Genomic DNA, 22989 nt, shown 5'->3' with positions numbered 1-22989 from the left:
AAACTAATGCAGAATCTGCAGACTGTTTACTTGCAATTGAAATATAAGCCACATGAGCAGTAACGCAGCATTAATTTCCTTTATTTGAAAAGGGAACAATCAGCATCTTAGGAATTAGTAATCTTACCATGAACATTAAGGTTAAAATACTTTTTGGCACTTCCGGCTATGTTCTCCACAACACAGACATACCTGCCGGTATCTGTTATTTGGGAATTTAGGATCTAAAAGAGAAAACAGGCTTCAGTAGAACAAATACGAGGTCATTTACAATTAAAACTGCAAGATATGTATTGCTGATGTATTAGTATTATAGGGATAACAATAACCAGTGTCATGAATAGGTTAGCCTAGGGCAGTATGCACTCCTGCTACCCACACAGTACCTGCTCTGCCAACCTGCGTGTTTCAATCGCCAGGACAGTCGGCATCTTTCACATTTATTTCTAATTTTGTAGTAATTTAATGAAATCCTCTTAAATGATTTAAAAATAAAGGCCTAATTCTCCACAGCATTTCACCATTTTAATGCCTGTGTAAAGAATAGAGCTGAGAATCAGACCTATCTTTTTAACTCTTCTACCAACACCTTCCACTTTTACCTGTAACATCCTTCCACCAGATAAAGACTTGTGGTGGTCGTCTTCTGCTAGGAGCTGGCCATCCTTTTGCCAAGTTATGCTTGGAGCAGGGCTGCCAGTCGCCACACATTCCATCACTGTGGTCTTGTTCACAAGCACAGTGACCTCTTCAGGCTCATCAGCGCCGTTAATGGATGGTGGCACTACATAGCATGCAAAGCGGAACAAGGAGATTGCTATATAATACCATATAAGCAGTGATTTCTTTGTGAAATTGCCAGAGGAATAGAGCCACATATAGATCTTGCATTTGCAGGTTAAGGTAAAGAGAACTTCACAGTTAATTAGGGAACAATAATAAAATCCCAAGATAAAATACAGCACCAGATCCTCAGCTGGCATAAAGCAGCATAGCTCCAGGGACTGCAATGGAGCTATGGCTATTTACACCAGCCAGGGATCTGGTTCAGAATGGAGAAGAGGGGAAAATTAATTTTCCTGTTGTGAAGTTGAGTTTTTAGAGCCAGGACAAAGGAGGATTTCCCAGTCATTCCCCTCATCCTATTAATGAATCACTGGTTTTAGCAGTTTTGGAGTTGGAAAAAAACTGAGTACACTCAAAGCCAAGGCAAGAAGCACAAAGATTTCCTAAAAAAAGAACAGGAGTACTTGTGGCACCTTAGAGACTAACAAATTTATTAGAGCATAAGCTTTCATGGGCTACAGAGTATGTCTCTGACTGGATCATACAAGACTTAGACTTTGAAACCATCCAACCCAACTTATGGAACAGTCCTACAGACTGTTAGGAGTAACTCCAATACAATTATATAGAAATGATCTAAAAATTTATAGAATTAAATGCCAATTATATAGAATTCTATAGCAGAGATATATATTTTTATTACCTTTTATATGATCTTACTGAGCTATTCTATATAATGCAATCATTCTCTATTAATTTTGGCAGGACTTTTCCTTTAGGGTCTTTTGCAATAAAAAGTGAATTTGGAATTTTTAAAAATAGAAAATAATGCAACATTAGCTCACAGAGCACTTGGACATCATATTGAATGGAATCTTCTCCAGCGTCATTTACAGCCACACATGTATATCTCCCAGCATCTTCTGCCTGAGCCCGTGGAATCTGTAACACTCTACCTCCTGGAGGAAAAACACATTCAAAATTTAAATCTAAAATCAAGTGATTTCCATCACTCAAACACGCCACATTTCTCTGGAGACCTGAGTCAATGAAGTCATGAATGACTGGGGGCAAAGAGCTGGGGATGTAATTTTCTCCCCATTGGTTTGTCTTGAATGATCACTTTCAGTTCTGGACTAACATAAAGCTTTTTGTTTCATAGTTGCTTTCTCTACATCCAGCTTGGTTTTAGTTGGAGGTTCATAATAAAATGTTGGCAAAGAATTAATTCCATTGGAAAGAATCTACATTCTTTGGAGACATATCAGCAACAGAGCTGTTGATCAATCTAGAAGTGAAACTTTCCACAGTGAGCTAATAGAAAACTTTGTAATTGACTCCACTGGGGAAAGTATACCGAACTGTAGAATATTTGCTCTTTGGTTAACTATGTATGACTAGAAATTTTCACTCTCAGTGCTCAGTTATATATGGTTTTACTCTTTGACTTTCTTCTTTATTTAAAATATTATCCTTTAACAAATTGGTGCAATTCCCTCCCTGCTCAGAGAAGAGAACAAATGTTGGAAATAATACAGATCCAGATTATGGCTGGCCTCTGAACAGATAAGCAAAGATGTGGAGGGCACAAGGAGCCTTCCCACCCATATGCTGTACCGCCACCCACTGTACCGCCACCAGATAAAACTGCTGTGCTAAGTGCAGGAAGTAGTCCCTACTAGTGCTCCCTGGAGCACGAGCTTCTCCAAAGGGATGGGTAGCAGAAGGCCATGGGCCTGATGCCAACCTGTCTGCATGAGGCAGCGGAGCTGATTGCCTAGGCAAGGAAGTGCATTCTGAAGCCTCTGAAGGGGTGCTGCAGCAAAGTGTGCATGGAAGAGCTCTGGGACACATTGTATCATTCAGACAAAATCCCTTTTGGAGCTTCCTCTGGGATGATGTGTTTCTGCACAGCCCCTTACTCAAGGCTGTAGCGAAAGGGCACAATCAAGCCCACAGAATATGAACAAATCACCTATTTGTGCAGGGTTCCATAGGGACTGTTCCATTTTAGGGTTTCCATGGCTCTCAGCTTCAATGGAGAAATGTTACTACTCCAAATGTGATTGTTTTCTTAAAGTGAAACACATAAGGAAATGTAACAACAACAGTGGATTGTAGGTGTTGTTCAATGTCTCTGATGCATATTCACCCATATCTGTCAATCAGCATGTAATAGCTGAATGTCCATATTCACAATCAGTTAAGGGATTATACTTTAAATAAAGAGGGTGAAAAATCAAAAGCATATATAAAGTCTGAGCACTGAGTGTGAAAATTTCCACTCAAGAAAAAATGCATTGAGAAGGATGCACATCCAAAATTATTAGTAAATTGAGAACTTTGAAGATGAAAAATGTAATTGCCATATAAGTGCTAAGTATTATCATTATTTATTAAGCTCATCAGGTGATCCATTAAAATACCCACCTGGCAATATCAGTACTTTATCACTGGAGCTCAGAGGGTAGCCATCTTTATACCAGGTGAGAACAGGAGGGGGCATAGCATTGGTCTCACAATACAAAGAAAGAGGATTGTTGACAATCACATCTTTGGTTTCTCCACCTCTGCCTGTATCTACTGTGTTACCAACTTCCCATGCTCTGCGAGGTTTTTGGAACCTAGGAGGAACTACATTCAGAGAGAAAGAAGAGGTATAGAAGTTAGGATTTTATAGCAGAAATCCATATTTGGACAATCTAGTAACAAAAAAATACTGGAGTTGTTAAATAGCATCTTTGAGCTACACGACAAATAAGCATCCTAAATTAGATCCCATCACATCAGTCATGTACTCCATGCATGAAAATCCCAACGCCCAGCAGCAGTGTGAACTTGGTCATGCAAATAACTTAAGCACTACCGATTAATGTACTGGGCACTTCCTGTAGGTTAATGATTGACTAAATAGGAAGAACTGATTAAAAAAAAAAAAGCCAGGAGAGGACACTACTTCAAGTTAACTGGAAGGTGTTTAGGACAAATATTGTGTTTATCCAAGATTTTCATAAGTGACTAGTGATTCTGGATGTCCAACCTGAGACATCTCAAAGGCACCTGATTTCTTAAGAAAAAGAATTTTTAGAAGTGCCTTATTATTTTACCCATCATCACTGCCCTTATAGCTAGTGTGAGCAAATTAATAGGTTTTCTTTCTCCTGCAACCTTTGTTCAGGCAAAACTTCCTGTGAAATAAAATTTGGTGAACTATGACACAAGAAATCAACCTAACTGCCAGAGCATAGTCCAGTGGCTAGCACGCAGGCATGGGAATGAGGAGAGCTCATCTCTAGATGTAGCTCTGCCAACCACTAGCTGTATGGCCTTGGGTAAGTCACTTAACTATCAGTGCTCATCTTCCCCATCTGTAAATGGAAATATTTGACACTTTCCTTTCTTTGTAAATAGATTTCAGATTTATAGATGAAAAGTACCAAGTATGTTTTCTCTCTCTTATGCTAAACAAGTTATAAAAACATTTCTGACATGAGTTTTTGGAGCTGTCTTTTTTGTTTATGCATACAGTGCCTAGCACAACAGGGCTGCAGACTGGGGCCATTAGTGCTACTGTAGGGAGAAATTTAATATTGATGCAAAAATGATATTAATAAAATTATTATAAATTTTTTAGATTGTTACAAACTTGTTTGCACCTTTACTGAATAGAAAATATAACTACAAGACTATCATAGCCAGGATGCTTGGGAATATAACAATACATACCTTTAGCTGGTTATGTTACAAAATATTTAAGCTAATCAAAGAAATACCAGAAGGTTTCCACTCCTATCTCCCAAGGACAAGCAAACCTTAAGAAGACAAACCACTTAAAATATTCATTCTAAAAAGGAATGTAGAGTGTGTTATCAGGGTCATAAATCTAGGTTTTAAAGTACCCATACCAAGGCCTTTTCTTTTCAAAGGAAAAACTCTGTTTGTGTTTTTGAAACTCCAGGAAAAAACGTGTTGCTGGAAATGTTTTAAACTTTTGTTTATTTCTTAAATGTTGAAATGACAAACACCTTTGTGAAAGGCATGCTTGCAAATACATTAGCTAAATGCAAAGCTCCAAATATAACTCCTAATGTCATTGCTATGTAAATAGTAAAATGCTTTATGTACAACCTGGAATCTAGTGACCTTGTTAAACTGACTACTACTACTAAGAAGCCACGTATGTATAGAATATTTACATTAATGGGGAATTAAATAATTACTGGCAGTGTATAAGCACACCCTCGCTGAACTCAGGAAAACAAAAAAATTATAGTTCCAAAAATCTTCAATGCAGAATCAACTTAAGCTAAAGACTTTCTAAGAGTAACTGAACTTCAAAAGACTGTTTTGAGAACCTAAAACCTTGATATAAAGAACAAGAGTGTTGGTGGACTTGTTGAAAATAGAATTTCTTTTCTGACAAACTCAATAAAAATGAAAGAATATTTCAGAGAATGGACTGAATAAAAGAAAAGAGTTGATGTCTGATGCTGTCCGGCTACAAGAAGAACAAAGGCAATTAAAGAAATGTTACATAAAGAAATGTTATGGTCCTGGGGCCGGTTTTGTTCAACATCTTATTTAATGATCTGGATGATGAGATAGATTGCACCCTCAGCAAGTTCACAGGTGACACTAAGCTGGGGGGTATGCATATGCTGGAGGGTAGGGATAGGGTCCAGAGTGACCTAGACAAATGGGAGGATTGGGCCAAAAAAAATCTGATGAGGTTCAACAAGGACAAGAGAAGAGTCCTGCATTTAGGACGAAAGAATCCCATGCACCGCAGCAGGCTGGGGACCGACTGGTTAAGCAGCAGTTCAGAAAAGGACTGGGGGATTACAGTGGATGAGAAACTGGATATGAGTCAGCAGTGTGCCCTTGTTGCCAAGAAGGCTAACAGCATATTGGGCTGCATTAGTAGGAGCATTGCCAGCAGATCGAAGGAAACGATTATTACCTTCTCTTTGGCACTGGAGAAGCCACATCTGGAGCATTGACTCCAGTTTTGAGCCCCCCATTACAGAAAGGATGGGGACAAATTGGAGAGAGTCCAGCAGAGCGCAACAAAAATGATCAAGGGGCTGGGGCATATGACTTACGAGGAGAGGCTGAGGGAACTGGGCTTGTCTAGTCTGCAGAAGAGAAGAGTTGGGGGCGGGATTTGATAGCAGCCTTCAGCTACCTGAAGCGGGGATTCCAAAGAGGATGAAGCTTGGCTGTTCTCAGTGGTGGCAGATGACAGACAAGGAGCAATGGTCTCAAGTTGCAGTGGGGGAGGTCTAGGTTGGATATTAGGAAACAATATTTCATTAGGAGGGTGGTGAAGCACTGGAATGGGTTACCTATGGAGGTGGTGGAATCTCCATCCTTAGAGGTTTTTAAGGCCCAGCTTGACAAAGCGCTGGCTGGGATGATTTAGTTGGTGTTGGTCCTGCTTTGAGCAGGGCGTTGGACTAGATGACCTCCTGAGGTCTTTTCCAACCCTAATCTTCTATGATTCTATGATATTCATAAGGTGAAGAGGCTTCCCAGGGCTACCTATGAAGTCATGGAGCCAATGAAAGAATCACAGCAACCTACTTGAATCTAAACAAGCCTAAAAGAGGTGTGTTTTCCTATAATATCGTGAATATGAAGGAGAAGGGTATAAGGAACTCTGAAGTGAGCACCACATGTGCACACATCCCTGCTAAGAGAGCAGCACTACATAACTAATCCTGTTTCTCTCAACAAGCCAACTACCCACATAGAGAAGAAAAGTAGAGAAGACTCAAAAAGAAACCAACTCAAGGAAAACCTGCCCAAACTTCAACATAGATTGGTGAGAGAAAGTTAACTAAGATACTGCCAAGGAATTAGATTTAAAATTCTTATAATGAGTTTACTGGAATATTGAAAAGCTGTAGAACTTAAAAGACTAACAGTTTCTCCTGTTAATCATCAAATGGTTAGACTATAGATTCCTGGAAAGGAGACAGAGGCTAAACATTTATAAAAAATAGTGGAATTTAAGATCCTTAATATTTATAATTGGTCTGTATTAAGACACCTCATTACATAGCTTCTTCTAAGTACTAGTTTAAATATTTAGTAAAGATTTAGTTTAGATCATATACCTTCAGCAACTATTTATGTATGGCAAATTAACTTGTTTAAGAACAAGTGAAGCCTGTCTAGTTATTACTAACCTAAACAGTAGATAAGTATTTAATAAGGGGACTAGATTAAATGACCTTTGCTGTTCCTTTTGACCCTATGATTTTATGACACTAAAACCGAATACACAGTAATTCTGGGAAACAATATATGTACTCTGGTCTTAATTTACCCAGAGAAAAGTGACCCACAAAAGGTGGGTTCATTCTCAAGGGTATAATCTATTCTCCACAGGGTTAATCTCCACAGAAAGGCATACAAAAGAGATTGTAATGGAAGTAACTAAGTTTATCACTTGTACTCAGTCATGTGTTGTTTTGTTTAATGATTTGTTTTTCTTTAATAATACAATAGCCATGGTTAATAACTGGGATTTGCTTGGTCTTGATCAAGTGTCCCCTATGGCAGGGGTTCTCAACCTTTTTCTTTCTGAGACCCCCACACCCGTCCATCATGCTATAAAAATTCCATGGCTCACCTGTGTCACAAGTACTGTTTTTCAGCATACCCAGTAGATTAAAAGTCAGGGCCAGTGTTAGTGGGTAGAAAACAGAGCAACTGCCCAATGCCCCATGCCCCAGGGGTCCCCCGTGAAGCTAATTTGCTCAGGTATCAGTTTCAAACCCTTTGTGATGGGGCTCAGGCTTCGGCTTTCTGCCCTGGGCCCCGGGAGTCTAACACTGGCCCCTCTCTGGTTTATTTTAGTGGACCCTCTGAAACCTGCTCACAGCCCCCCTGGGGCCCAGACCCCAGTTGAGAACCACTGCCCTAAGGTATGTAAAAGAATCCTGTGTCTAAACAGTGGGAACCATACCTCTGAGTTGGCAGAAACAAGTAGTAGACCTGGCCTACCATTTCTTGTTTCTCTGGTCTAAATTTTTTTTGTAATTTTTAAAATAACCAGGCCTTCTATTTCTTAAATATGAATAATATATAAATTTAATAAAGAGCTCATACTTAAAATATTTTCTCTTACTAAATACCTAAAAAATTAGAGCAAGCAGGTCAAATTACCCTTGGTCTAGACTGATCCAGTGCGGGGAAAATAAGAAAAGTATAAACAATTTCAGTGCTCCAAACCAAATATTACTAGAAAATGACTCACATTGACAGAATAAGAGAATTTTATTATTATTTTAACTTTGTTTCCCTCTTTACCTTGTATGTTCACATCAAATTCTATTTCATCCTCTCCAGCAACGTTGGATGCCACACACATGTAACGACCAGTGTCTGATACCTGAGCTTCCTTTATCTGCAGAGTCCGGCCACTGGCTTGGATGGTAACATGAGCATCTGGTTTAATAGGCTGTGATTAAATTTAAACAAATTTATAAGTATTAAATAAAATAAATGCTTGAAGTATTAAGAATCATGAAAGTAATCTGATGGTACAGCCATTTTGCTCTAACACACCAGTCAAATTACTTACATCTACCTTGACATGACCACTTGACTAAGCGTTTTAAAGCAAGTTGGGAATAAGAAAACATGTTCTTTTAAACTCAACTCTTTCCTTTTTGATTTCCTTGGCTTTGCCAAGAGTAACAGAAAAATATATCTATTATTATTGTTCCCAGTAACATTAGGAATCACACTCCAGCCAGGAGGCCTGATCCTGTGAGATGCTAAGCCTATTAATGTGCCTATGGTCTAGAATATAGCAAAATGTGTCTATGGCCTAGAATATAGCAAAAAGTCACAGTACCATGATACTAAGCTTACAAACTAATGAAATATATATGATAAATGTAAGTGAAGAAACTTAATGGGAAAGGAGCCCTTTACAGGAATAAAAAGTTATTTACAAAGAAAAAAATATCTACTCTTTCCAAGCAGATGTCTTGCATTATTTTATTTTAAAATGCAATTAATCTGAAGAATGACTATAAATATAATGTTGTGGTGCCCTCAGTTCATTCCCTTTCAACAACTTTTGTACTCAGGGTCTCATTTTTCCCCAAAATCTGCGCATGGAGGGGAACCCCTTTGGAAGGTCAGCTGCTTCTGGGGCATTGTCACCTCTTTTCAGAACCCAGTGGAGGGTTCTCTGCAAGTTCTAGAGAACCAGGGTGAAGAGGGGCAAGGCCAGGATGGCAAAGGGAGGACTGAGGGTGGGACCAGGATGTTACGCCTCTCTCCAGCACAAGCCTTGGGGGGAATCTGCACAAGAGGTAGTCAGCCTTCTGTGCAATGACCACTCAATACGAAGGAACAAGCAGTCTCAGGCAGAGGAAGTTTGGCAGCACTGTCCCACCTGCACTGCAAGTGAACCAGAGGGAGAAGTAGGAGCTCTAGTGCCAGTGTGCAGAGGGACTTGGCCTATAGCAGATTCCCTGAGATCCATAAAATTGTGGAGTAGTACCCACAATCCATAATATTGGGGATGGGGGCAGGAGGAGGACAGCAGGGAGCCATTGATTTCAGTGGTGCAGGATCAGGAGCCATGTGTGCACCTATGGTGCTATAAAAATGTTGATTAAAATTATGATATTCAACTGCTTCTGTAAGAAAAACTACCCATTAAAAGGAATTAAATTTGTGACTGACCTGTCCATCCTTGTACCAGCTGATAGCAGCAGCAGGAATCGCATGAACTTCACACTCTAGTGTAAGGCTGTTGTTTACTTTGATCTTCACTTCTTTAGGAGAGAGACCCATCCTTGAGATATCTCCTTTGTTAATGACGGGTGGAACTGAACAAAACAAACATCCCAAAGAAGTGAAAGAGATTTCCCTGACTGAATTAACATGTTATACATCATTTAAAATGAACCAGACATAGGGACAGCAAGGATAATAACCATAGAGTAAAAAAATACATGCCTCTGTGATCCTTTTCTCCAAGCACCACAGCTGGGTTATTACAAAACAGCAGCGCTTAACTTTTTGGTGAAAATGCACCAGACTACATTCTTGACTGTCCCACTCTACCATGTAACTCGCTTTCATATTTACCTACTATTTAATCAAAAATAATAAATATTAAAGCCAGTATTTTCAAAAAAACGTGCCTAAAGTTAGGCTTTTGAATTCTTAATGAGTAGAGCTCGTCAAAACTCAGAATATCCTTTCCTTGGGAAATTCTGACATTTTGAAATTTGTTGTCATTCTGATTCAGAATTTTGAAATTTGCCACAAAATGAAATTTTGGGAAAACAATGAGTTTTGGGTCAATGAAAACATTTTGTTCCAGTTTTGACTTGACATTTAAAAAATTATATTATAATTTATAATAAAAAATAAATGTCTACATTCCCACATAAAGTTTTGATTTTGATGAATAGGTATTTTCTGATGGAAGAACATTCCACTGAAAAGTTTTTGACCAGCTCTAACCTAAATAAGCTCCAAGTGAAATTCTATTTCTTTTCAGTGTCACTGTACAGCCTTTCTTAAACGGTGAGCTCTCTGGCACAGAGACCATCTTTACATTATAGTATACAGAGCCTAGCTAGCTCAATGGGACCACAATCCCTGACTGAGTCCTCTAGGTACTTCTCCAATTCAAATAAACAATAATAATAATAATTAATAATAAACAATAAAGTTACAAGACGGGGTTGGGAACAGCCCAAACTCCTTTTCAGTTTAGAGCACTAACCAATGAATGGAAGATGGGAAGCAATGTTTAACTGGGGGCCCAAGCAAAGAGTCTCAGCATTAAAATAGAGTGGAACACTTAGAATATTGGCCCCAAGAGTCTGAAGTACGAGTACTGGTAATAGTTACTAGGGATGGTTGAAATCACTGTTGTAAGGAAGAATCAGAAAGAATTGAAAGTGCTGACAGGGAACCTTGCATGGGAAGGGAGGGAGTTGGTGGCATTTTACTACAAAATATAATAATGAGTGGTTTTACCTCACTCAAGTAAAAACTTCCCATTAGATATTAGGCTCTACTTTTAAAAATAGCTCTGGAGTCTGTGGGCTTTCACAGTTCTTCAGCTGTGCAGTATCCATCTGACTTGAAAGCCCAAAAGACAGTTACCTTTTCCGTAACTGGTGTTCTTCGAGATGTGTTGCTCATGTCTATTCCACAATAGGTGTGCCTGCTCGCCACGTGCACCAGTGCCGGAAGTTTTTCCCCAGTGGGGGAGCACCCCCTGCAACCCCTGGAGTGGCACCTGCCTGGTGCAGTATAAGGGAAACTGCATGCTCCCCCCACCCTCAGTTCCTTCTTGCCAGACAACTCCGACAGAGGGGAAGGAGGGTGGGATATGGACTAGACATGAACAACACATCTTGAAGAACACCATTTACGGAAAAGATAACTGTCTTTTCTTTGTCAAGTGATTGCTCATGTGTATTCCACAATAGGTGATTCCAAGCTGTATCTGTTGGAGGTGGGTAGGAGTTCACAAGTTCCCAGGCCGGAGGACAGCCCTGCCAAACCCGGCGTCATCCCTGGTTTGGGAGACGATCGCATAGTGCGAGGTGAACGTGTGAACCGAAGACCTCGTGGTGGCCCTACAGGTGTCCTGAATGGGGACATGGGCCATGAAGGCAGCCAACGAGGCCTGCGCCCGAACACCCGCCAGCTCATAACAGGTACGGATGCACAAAGTGATCCAATTGGAAAGCCGCTGAGTGGAAATCGGCTGGCCCCTTGCGCGCTCGGCCAAGGCAACAAACAGTTGCAAGGACTTTCTGAATGGCTTAGTCTGCTCAAGTTAGAAAGCCAGAGCCCACTGCACATCGAGCATGTGGAGACGGCGCTCCTCACTGGATGCATGGGTCTTGGGCAGAGGACTGGTAGAAAAATGTCCTGCCTTGTGTGGTAAGCGGAGACCACCTTCGGGAGGAATGCGGGGTATGGGCGGAGCTGGACCTTATCTTTATGAAAAATCATGTACGGCGGCTCAGAAGTCAGGGCCTGAGCTCTGAGACTCGCCTCGCCGACGTGATTGCAACCAGGAAAGCCACCTTCCACGAGAGATGACACCAGGAGTACATGGCCAGTGGTTCAAAACGGGGCCCCGTGAGACAAACCAACACCAGGTTCAGGTCCCACTGCGGGACCAGGGGTCTAGAATATGGGAAAAGACGGTCCAACCCCTTGAGGAACCAGCCAGTCATAGAATGGGAAAATACCGTGTGTCCCTACACTGGCGGATGGAAGGCCGATATGGCTGCCAGGTGCACCTTGACTGACGAAGGCGCCAGGCCCTGGGCTCTCAGGTGGAGGAGGTAGCCAAGAATAAGCTGGATCGGGGTGGTCACGGGATAGACACCGTGGTCCGCTGCCCATCTAGAAAAATGGGACCACTTTGCCAAATAAGCACGGCGAGTGGAGGGCCATCTATTTTCAAGGAGGACACGCTGAACCTGTTCTGAGCACGTCCTCTCCTCTCCGCCTAACCACTGAGCAGCTCATGCCGTGAGGTGAAGAGCCTCTAGGTTAGGATGGAGGAGGCGGCCCTGGTCCTGAGACAGCAGGTCCGGGTGGAGCGGCAATGGCCACAGCAGAGCTACCACCAGGCCTGTGATGGTCCCATGCCAATGTTGCCTGGGCCACGCCAGGGCAATCAGGATGACCCGGGCCTTGTCCGTCTTTATCTTCTCCAGGACCCTGCTGATTAGAGGGAATGGGGGGAAGGCATAGAGAAGCCGCCCTGACCAGGACAGGATAAAGGCATCAGAGATAGCGTCCTCCCCCGCCCCAGCTCCCTCCGAGCAGAACTGGGGACATCACCAGTTCTGTCAAGTCGCAAATAGGTCCACTTGGGGAATTCCCCACCTTCGGAAGAGCCGGTGGGCCACTTCCGGGTGGAGGGACCACTCATATTGCGAGGAAAAGTCCCTGCTCAAGTGATCCACTCTCTCATTCCAGGCGCCCAGTAGTTGGAAGGCCTTCAGTGGATGTCGTGGGATATTCAGAAATCAACAGCCTGAGGGCTTCGTGGCAGAGGATTGGGCCCCGCCTTGCCTGTTGATATAGAACATCGAGGTCATGTTGTCCGCAAGGACCCTGACTACCTTGACCTCCAGGTGCAAGCAGAAAGCCACACAGGCCAGGCGTACCGCCCTGAACTACTTGACATTTATATATAGGGTCAGGTCTTGGGCCGACCACAGGCCTTGGGTCTGAAAGTTCCCCACATGGGCCCCCCAACCCAGGTCCGACATGTCGGACACCAGCTTCAATGACGGGGCCCTGTCCCTGAATGGGACCCCTTGGAGCATGTTGTTTGGGGCGGACCACTACCATAGGGAGGTGATCACAGAGTCCGGCACGGTGAGGACCTTGTCCATCCTGTCCATGGCCTGGGAGAACTTCGAGGCCAACCAGAGTTGGAGGAGCCTCATCCTGAGTCTGGCATGACGGACCATGTATGTGCAACGCTAACATGTGACCCAAGAGCAACAGGCAAACCCTGGCTGTTGTCACCGGGAACTTTGAGACCGAGTCCATGAGACCTTTCAGGGTCTTGAATCTGTCTTGCGGGAGAGAGGCTGTGGCTGACGCTGAGTCCAGGAGAGCCCCGATAACCTCTATATGTTGGACCGGGACTAACATGGATTTGGTGCCATCTACCAATAGGCCCAAGGCGGTACACGTGGACAGTAGGAGTGCCACGTGATCCCTCACCTGAGACCAGGAGGTACCCTTGACCAGCCAATTGTCCAGATAGGGAAAAATCTGGACCCCCCCACAGTCTGAGGTAGGCCGCTACCACCGTCATGCATTTTGTAAACACCCTGGGACAGACCAAATGGGAGGATCGTGAATTGGTAGTGATTCTGTCCCACCACAAAACAGAGGAAGCACCTGTGCCCCTCGAATATGTGGATGTGCAAGTATGAGTCCTGCAGATCGAGGGCAGCATACCAGTCCCTGGGATCCAGGGAGGGGATGATGGAGGCCAGGGAAACCATGCAGAACTTGAGTTTCACCATGTACTGGTTCAGACTTTGCAGGTCCAGGATGGGTCTGAGGCCCCCTTTGGCCTTCAGGATAAGGAAGTATTGGGAGTAATACCTCCTGCCCATGAACTCCTCAGGCACTGCCTCTACCGCTGCTAGTCCTAGAAGCTGCCCCACCTCCTGCTCGAGCAGAGCCTTGTGTGAGGGGTCCCCCAATAGGGATGGGGGTGGGGGGTGGTTGGGCAGGGAGGAAGTAAACTGGAGGGTGTAACCCCGGGAGATGGTGTTGAGGACCCATCAGTCCAAGGTTAGCTATGACCATTCTGGGAGGAAAGGACACAACTGGTTGGAGAAGGGGAGCTTTATTGTGCGTGGATCCCTGATGAAGACTGGTGGGGTGCCCCCAAGCGGCCCGTCAAAAGCACCTTTTCCCCACCTGCTTGCCCTTAGAGGAGCCAGGCTGGAAGGCCGGCCAAGACTGCCTCTGTGGGCGTCTCTTATAGTCCTGTTGTTTCTTGTGGGTGGCCTCATACTTTGGGAAGGCAGCCTGGGTGGGAGTCTGCTGTGGCCTGAACTTAGGTCTTGCCGGAGCCGGTACATATAGGCCCAGAGTCTGGAGGGTCGTATGGGAGTCTTTCATGCCATGCAGATTTGTATCTGTCTCCTCCGCAAACAGGGCTTTCCTGTCAAAATGGGAGATCCTGCATGGAGGACTGTGCCTCGCTGGAAAGCCCAGAGAGCAGGAACCATGACGCCCATCTCATGGACACCGCAGAGGCCATGGATTGTGCAGCCGTATCCGCAGCATCCAAGGCTGCCTGCAGGGACGCCCTAGCAGCCGCTGCCCCCTCCTCCACTAGTGCCTTGAATTCCTTTCTATCACTCTTCTGGAGGGAGTCCTCAAACTTGGGCAGGGAGCCCCCCAGATTGAATTCGTACCGGCCCAGGAGAGCCTGATGATTTGCCACTCGCAACTGGAAGCTCAAAGACAAATAAATTTTCCTTCCAAAAGAGTCCAGTCTCCGAGAGTCTTTATTCTTTGGGGTTGGGGCTGGTTGATCCTGCCATTTCCTATGGTTGACTGACTCGACCACCAGGGAATTGGGCACCGGGTGCGTATACAAGTACTCATGCCCCTTGGTGGGTACTAAGTACTTGCGTTCCGCCTTCTTAGAGATAGGGGCCAACAAGGCTGGTGTCTGCCACAGGGCATTTGAAATTTTAGCCACCCCTTCATGAAGAGGCAAGGCCACCCTACCCAGTGCTGACGAGGACAGTACATTAAACAGGGAGTCTGAGGGCTCCTCCATCTCCTCTGCCTGGAGGTGGAGGCTTGCTGCCACCCTCTTTAAGAATTCTTGATGTGCCCTGAAGTCCTCCTGTCAGGCAGAGGGGGGCGGGGCCGCAATCGCCTCCTCCGGGCAGGGCGAGGAGACCCGGTGCAGCGCTCTGGGTATCGGCCGGCACCAGAGGGTCCAACACCTGGTCGGACTCTGGGAACGATGCCAAGGATGCACGTCCCAGCGACTCCTTCCTTGGGGGTCTGGATAGGGTGGCCGATGGAGCCTCCGAAGCACCGGCCACCGAGTGGGCCTTTAACGGGAGCTGCACTGGAGGCCACGGTGCCCACTGGTACCATTGGGCCGGCCACAATACTCGGTGCCACTGCACCTGCTGTGGCACTGGTGGGGTTGACTGTTGGGCTTGGCTGGCCTGGCCCATCAAAGGACGGCTATGAATGGAGGCCGGGCTGGCGTACGATCTGATGCTGCCTCTGGACTGGGAGGAGCAGCAGTGCCGGGATCGAAGTTGGCCATGGGACCACGATCTCGACGTGGAGGACTGGTCCAATGGTAGCAGCTGCTCCGCGGACGGCCTTGACGGGCAGACCCGCACCGGCGAGACGCCGGCAATCGACGCCCGGGGCTGCAATGTCTTGGCAGAGACTTGGAGCAGGAGTCTGAGCAGGAACGGCATTGATGACCATGCCGTGACCTGCTGTGGTACCCCCTCTGAGACGAAGACCGTTGGCGGCGCCTGTTGCGGTCCATCAATAATCACTCCTTGAGGACGAGCGGTGCCGAGAGTCCCAAACAGACGGAACCCAGACAGAGAGTCTGGTCGGCGTTGAGGGTGATCCACCTGCACTCTGTCCCAAGCGGTTGCTGGGCAGTGAATGGCATCGGGAACATTTCCTCGACCGAGACCAAGCCTGAGGCTACTGGGAGATCCCAGCGGTGGCTTGCCTCTAGAGCGTGGGGCCAACATCAGCAGCGCTCCGGGCAGCGGCATGGACATAACATCCCAGGCCACCTGGAGGGCTTCAGGCGTGGAAGACATCTGGACATCTGGAGAGGCCTGTTCTGTAGGGACCGGGCTACTCCACTCAACGTGAGTCGGAGGCCTGGGGCCCGGTGGGGAGCGAGGACTGCCCGACATGGGTCTAGCCTCTGTCCCAGATTTCCTTTGGTGCCGCTGTGAAGAGGGAGTCTTCCTGGCCCTCTTGGCATGCCCCATGAACAGGGAGTGGTGCCAAATGTTGGATGGCACCGGAGGGTCGCCGCGTACCGACACCATGGTGCCAGGTACCGGTTCGGAGCGACATGCCAGAGTCGGGCTCAGCGCCGACTCCATCAGGATGGCCTGGAGCCTAATGTCCCTTTCTCTTTTGGTCCAAGGCTTAAATGACTTGCAAATCTTGCACCTTTCGCTGATATGGATTTCTCCCAAACAGCGCAAACAGTCTGCGTGCGGGTCACTTCTTGGCATAGAACGCCTACAAGAGCCGCACGACTTAAAGCCCAGGACATGCCCTGGCCCAGCTCACTGACTAACTAAACTAACTGAACAGCTACCTAACTACAGGTACTAGCACTGAATAAATGAACAGTACTGGGGATCGAGCTACAGCAAAGCTGGAGCAGAGTAGTTCTGACACACCTTCACTGGCGGCAAGAAGGAACGGAGGGTGGGGAGAGCGCGCAGCTCCCCTTATACCGTGCCAGGCAGGCGCCACTCCAGAGGTCGCGGGGGACACTTCCCCCTACGGGTACTGCTAGGGGAAAAACTTCTGGCACTGGTGCACATGGCGAGCATGCACACCTATTGTGGAATACACATGAGCAATCACTTGAAGAAGAACAAACATTTCAGCAGAAAGAGAAGTGCATCATCTCTACATCTTCCCCTGGGCATTGCAAAGCCTCCAGTAACCTCAACTGAATGCTTGTAAATGGTGTCATGCAAATCTTCCTGATGTCTTTCAAGATGGTGGGCATGATTTGTATTAATGCAAGTGTTAGCTGGATAGAGTGAGTACCTGCTGGTTCAGAAACCCTAGTGAATAGCAGAATGGGTAAAACTGTAAAGAAAAAATGGAGGAACGAGAAAAAATTAAAACGTATTCCATTGTTATAACAAACTTACTGTAGATTTTCACTTCATAGTGTTTCAGTGTTTCCCCAGCTTCATTTGTGGCTATGCAGGTGTATCTACCAGCGCTGTCCTCCTGTGCATTTAGAATCTGCAGGATTCGCCCTCCTGCAGAAAGATGATATTATTCTCTAGCATTAGCATCATACTCTTGATCCTCAGGTTATTAATGTTTTCTGCAGTCATACTTTCAACCCTGAGAGCTAAATTCTTCTCTTGGATGTGTAAGCACAACTCACATTGAACTCAGAAGGAATTGCACATGTATAATTTAGGTCAGGATGTGGCACTATGTAGTAATGAATGTACAGTATCTGAATTGGGTATGGAATCACTCTCTCCTTGACTAGGTATGTGTTATAGTTCCTATGAAAGTGTTAAAGCAGTTCTGGACATGAATTAATTTATGGTCCTGTGCTTTGTCTGAATAATTGTGCTTCACCTTCTCTTTTCTGTGAACAAGTAAAAATGCACTAATTCTACATATAGGGCTGGATGGATCTGAGGCACTGTACTGTAGTTTAGTTTCAGCAGTGTACTTCAAGTGAAAAGATACTCAGTGTGGAGAATAGAGAGACGATAACACTCTTATGTGAAATGTTGTGAATATTAGTGAATCAACAGGATTTGAGACTCCAGATATGCAATTCACTCAAATTGCCTGTACGCTTCAGCATGCATCAGTTTCCTTCTCACAAATTCATGCTTATGTGTGATTTATACTCACTACATTCGCAGAGCACAACCCCAATTTAAACTGGCTACAACTCCCTTCAGCCTGAATTCTTAGGAACTGTCCCCCAGTGAAGTCATTTAATTCCCACATACTAGTAATGCTCACATTTCCTCCCACAGGTGCAAAATTACCAGTAGTGAAGTGTAACAAAAGTGTAACATTCATTTTCATTATATTACCTACAATCTTACCAAAAAAACTTTCCCCTATTTCATATGTCCACAAAGGGCTAGACAAGAGATAATCCAACAAAAGGACAATTACTTTTTTACTTTCTTGATGGTGAGTTACTAATGAGCTATAAAAAATGCTACAGCAGAACCTCAGAGTTATGAACACCTTGAGAACAGAAGTTGTTCGTAACTCTGAAATGTTCATAACTCGGAACAAACGTTCTGGTTGTTCTTTTAAAAGTTTACAACTGAACATTGACTTAATACAGCTTTGAAACTTTACTATGCAGAAGAAAAATGCTGCTCTCTTCCTATTTTAGTACTTTACATTTAACACAGTACTGTACTGTATTTGCTTGCTATTTTTTTGGAGGGGGGGGTGGAGAGGTGTCTCTGCTGCTGCCTGATTGTTTACTTTTGGTTCCAAATGAGGTGTGTGGTTGACCGGTCAGTTCGTAACTCTGGTGTTCATAACTCTGAGGTTTTACTGTATCTTATTTATTTAGCTTTTCTGTTTGTGCTGTCTGTCTATCTTCACTTCCTCTTCAGTTATACCCCCCTATTTCTGAAGTGTTCCCATTATTTTCACAGACAAGTCTAAAGATTAACAGCACAAGGTATGACATATTTTTAGCAGACCTCCTTAATTCTGCTTAATTAGTTTGTAGGCACATCCATTTTATATCCAAATTGTAGTAAGAGGGTAAAATTGCCTAATTTGCACAAATAGATCTTCCTGCAAATTTTGCAGACATAATTAAGGAGGTAAACTGGAAATTTCCATAAGTCATTCAATTTGCCTTTTTAATATAGATATGATTTAGTATGGTAATGAATACACTTTAAAGTTATCAAGCGATAGTGGTGATGTGTGTCATTATCAATATTTCAAATGAATTTACCATGTTATTATTATGCTGTTACCACCTAACTTTAATCATTACATTGTAACTGTGCAATTAACTTGTCTCATCACCATCGTTTTACAGAGCAAAGGGATAAATATGATCTGAATGCATAAAAATAATTAATTAGCTAACGTTTGTGAAACACTGAGATCCTGGGATGAAAAATGCTACAGAAGTACAAAGTGATGCTATTATTACAACTAATTGTTTTGATTTATGAATGTGTCATTTGATAAGTGACAAAACATTTATTTTATTTAAGAATAAAAATAATTACCTGGCAAAATTCGGATATTTCTGTTAGATTCCAGTGGAGCTCCATCTTTTAGCCAGGTAATTGTAGCTGGTGGGTATGAATAAGCCTCACAAGCCAGGGATGTGGGGCTATTTAGGATAACAGTGACGTCTTCTGCACTGCCATGACTGTCGGTACCCGCAATGGTTGGAGACACTGGGAAGCAATAAGAAGATCCTCAGCAATGGAATTGACAGCCATTAAAAGCAATTTAAGGCTACTATAACTTTTAAATTGAGAACTGCTGGTGTTATTTGAAGTCTCTTTATAAAGAAAATTCAATATCCTGTTTAGGGACTTGGTTCTAACTTATATAAGTGGATGTGCATCACTACTAGGCGTGTGTGAACTGTTCACAACGAAACCCAGAACCAGGCAAAAGTCCTATAGCACTAGCTGAAGCTCTGTCTGGTTTCCTGTTTTGTCCTGAAGTTGAAATTCAGCCTACGTTCATAGAGGCTGTCCTTTTCAGATGCTGTCAAACGGTGCAAGGGGAGAAGGCTAGCCACCAGCTACTACTCCACCACCTCCCAAAGACTATTATCAGCTAGTGGTGAACAGGTCTACTGTCTGATCTTCCTGAAAACTATTGCTAGGCAGGGGATGTGGGCCAGGATATGAGACTATGTAAAAGAAACTCTACTGTATTAGTTGTAGTCTGTAACATGATAACCATCATAATAAAATAATAGGTGGTCTGAGTTTTTATGAAACAATATTTCCTTTAATGGTGTCCGTAACACATTTCTTCTGTAAAACACTAGACAATACACTGTTTTGTTCAATCTATATGTAGATTAATTCCTGTTCTAACTCCCTGTTTTCCAACCTAATTTGTTTCTTCTTAAAGGTATAGGTGCCTTATTAATATTAAATACTTTAGCAAGTATACAGCTGTAAGTATTTAACTCTAGTCAGGTAGCTTAGACATTGCTGCTATTAACTGTTAGAGCCACCCCAGCATGAATATCCACCTTTCAATGAGATGAATACCTTCTTTAGATAACCAGCACAATCACTTACCAAGTACATTGAGACTGTAACTTTTGCTTTTGTCACCAGCTATATTGGATGCAACACATGTATATCGCCCTGTGTAAGTAACTTGAGCATTGGTGATCTGAAGAAAACGTCCACTGGAAAGAATCTGGTGATCTCCATCCTGGGTAAGAGGCTGCCCATCTTTTACCCATGTAATCTTTGGTACAGGATTCCCTTAATAAAAATACAATTAATTGTAAGTGTTAATTACTGTAGCTTCTAGAATATGAAAAGTTACTGAACAATAGAAAAGAACATTTTCATGTGTCCACTTAAAATTTCCCTTTTAGGAAAGTTCTATAGAATACATATTCTATAGCCCTATAGGTTTTTGAACCATCCTCTAGAATTTTATAAGAACAGCCATACTGGGTCAGACCAATAGTCCATCTATGCCAGTATCCTGTTCTGACAGTGGCCAATGCCAGGTGCTTCAGAGAAAATGAACAGAAGAGGTAATCATCAAGTGATCCAATCCCCTGTTGCCCATTCACATCTTCTGACAACAGAGGCTAGAGACACCATCCCTGCCCATCTGGGCTACTAGTCATTGATGGACTTATTTGGTTATTTTTGGAACCCTGTTATAGTCTTGTCCTTCACAACATCCTCTGGCAAAGAGTTCCACAGGTTAACTGTGCATTGTATGACAAAATACTTCCTTTTGTTTGTTTTAAACTGACTTCCTGTTAATTTCATTTGGTGACCCCCTTGTTCTTATGTTATGAGAACGAGTAAATAACACTTCCTTATTTACTTTCTCCACTTCAGTCATGATATTATAGTACTCTATCATATCCCACCTTAGTAGTTTCTTTTCTAAGCTAAAAAGTCCCAGTCTTGTTAATCTCTCCTCATATGGAAGCTTCTCCATATCCCTAATCATTTTTGTTGCCTTTTCTGTACCTTTTCCAATTCCAGTACATCTTTTTTGAGATGGGGGTTGACCACATCTGCACACAGTATTCAAGATGTGGGCATACCAGGGATATATATAGAAGTAATATATTTTCTGTCTTATTATCTATCCCTTTCCTAATGGTTCCCAACATTGTGTTAGGTTTTTTGACTGCTGCTGCACGCTGAGTGTATGCTTTCAGAGAACTATCCACAATGACTCCAAGATCTCTTTCTTGACTGGTAACTGCCAATTTAGACCCCATCATTTTATATGTATAGTTGGGATTATATTTTACAATGTGCATTACTTTGCACATAAAAGGGATATACTTTTCTGTTAAATTCTACAGGATGTTTAAAAAATAAACTATAGAAAGAGTCTCTCTCAAATTTTATAGGATATTTCTCTTAGGGTTATTTACTAAAAACACATTCATTTAAAAAACCCACTGCATTGACAGTGATATTAAAACATGTAAAAAAGAACAGTCAAGATAAAACTAAGAGACAAATTCTGGCTTTCAGCTATTTGTACATATACACTCAAACAACTGTGGTCAGGAAGGGAACTGTGATGTGGACAACTAACACACACACCAGGCTGCTGTGGGTTTAGCAGTTGAATAGGAAACATATTGTGACATTGCAAAGCCTTACCTATGACTTCACAAGTTAATGTAACACTGTGTTTTTCTTTCACTTTCACATCCTCCAGTTTATTCTCACCCACAATTCCTGGGGGCACTATTAGGGAGAAAAAAGGCATAATATTGCACACTATTAGTTACACCAATTTAAATATAACACACTACAGACCTATATTGGTATAACTATATCACTCAGGTGTGCGAAAAATTCATACCCGAGCGCCGTAATTATACCGACACAATCCCCAGTGTAGACAGTGCTATGTTGGCAGGAGTGCTTCTCCCATGGACTTAGCTACTGCCTCTCGGGAAGGTGGATTAATTACGCCAATTGGAGAGCTCTCACCCGTCGGCTTAGAGCATCTTCATTAAAGCGCTACATCAGCACAGTTGCACTGATGCAGCATAGTAAGCGTAGTCCTGCCCGATTTGTCTCTGTGTCTGAACATATCGCTTCTTTCGTATAAAAATAACAAATGGCTGAATCAGACCTACTAGGAACAGGCCCACATTGGTGACAGTGCAAAGTTACAACACCCGAGCAGGATTTACAGGAAACAAAATGTTCCACTCTACAACCAGCCAGCCCCACTGGCCAGCACCCTCACCTCAATCTCCCCCGCTTGCTCCTTTTGAGCTGGCTAGTCCTTGTGAGGTACTGGTGAAGAGCAGTCCTTGCACACTCAATACAAGGAGTACATTTGTGACTAGCCCTGCAGGGGAACACAGGAGAGAATCTGCTCATGACCTCTATTACCACTTGAGCACTTGCTCAAAGGTCGACCTGCAGTCTGACCCAAAATCTGTTCTATTTCTAACCACCTGTGTGCATACAGAAAACACACATCTGTGCAAATTACACATAAACAAGAAATACAGGCCAAGATACACTACTGTTAGTGAGAGGAGGATTTAACTCCCCGCTAATTTCAGGAGAGCAACCCCTGGTTTATGCCAGCAGAAGCAAAATCAGAATCAGGACAATAATGTTTGCACCACTGCTAACCACACTCACTCATTCATCTGCAGCTTTAGAGCCTAATTTC

General features: G+C 43.6%; 1 protein-coding gene across 1 annotated transcript in view; it reads right to left on the bottom strand.

The window, feature by feature from the left end:
• The window catches only part of HMCN1 (hemicentin 1), a 325574-nt gene that overhangs the window by 74438 nt on the left and 228147 nt on the right, over nt 1-22989 (bottom strand). The window contains exons 48-57 of the mRNA XM_084636570.1: nt 21954-22040; nt 20379-20570; nt 19338-19511; nt 17238-17351; nt 9496-9641; nt 8104-8254; nt 3217-3420; nt 1632-1745; nt 603-784; nt 128-224 (exon numbers count right to left, since the gene is read on the bottom strand). Coding sequence (XP_084492696.1) covers nt 128-224; nt 603-784; nt 1632-1745; nt 3217-3420; nt 8104-8254; nt 9496-9641; nt 17238-17351; nt 19338-19511; nt 20379-20570; nt 21954-22040 — 1461 coding nt within the window. The remainder of the gene's footprint in view (nt 1-127; nt 225-602; nt 785-1631; nt 1746-3216; nt 3421-8103; nt 8255-9495; nt 9642-17237; nt 17352-19337; nt 19512-20378; nt 20571-21953; nt 22041-22989) is intronic.

The sequence above is a fragment of the Lepidochelys olivacea genome, assembly GCF_965140295.1.
Source record: "Lepidochelys olivacea isolate rLepOli2 genome assembly, chromosome: 8".
In the NCBI taxonomy this organism is placed as follows: Eukaryota; Metazoa; Chordata; order Testudines; family Cheloniidae; genus Lepidochelys; species Lepidochelys olivacea.
This window is presented reverse-complemented; position numbering and strand designations above follow the sequence as displayed.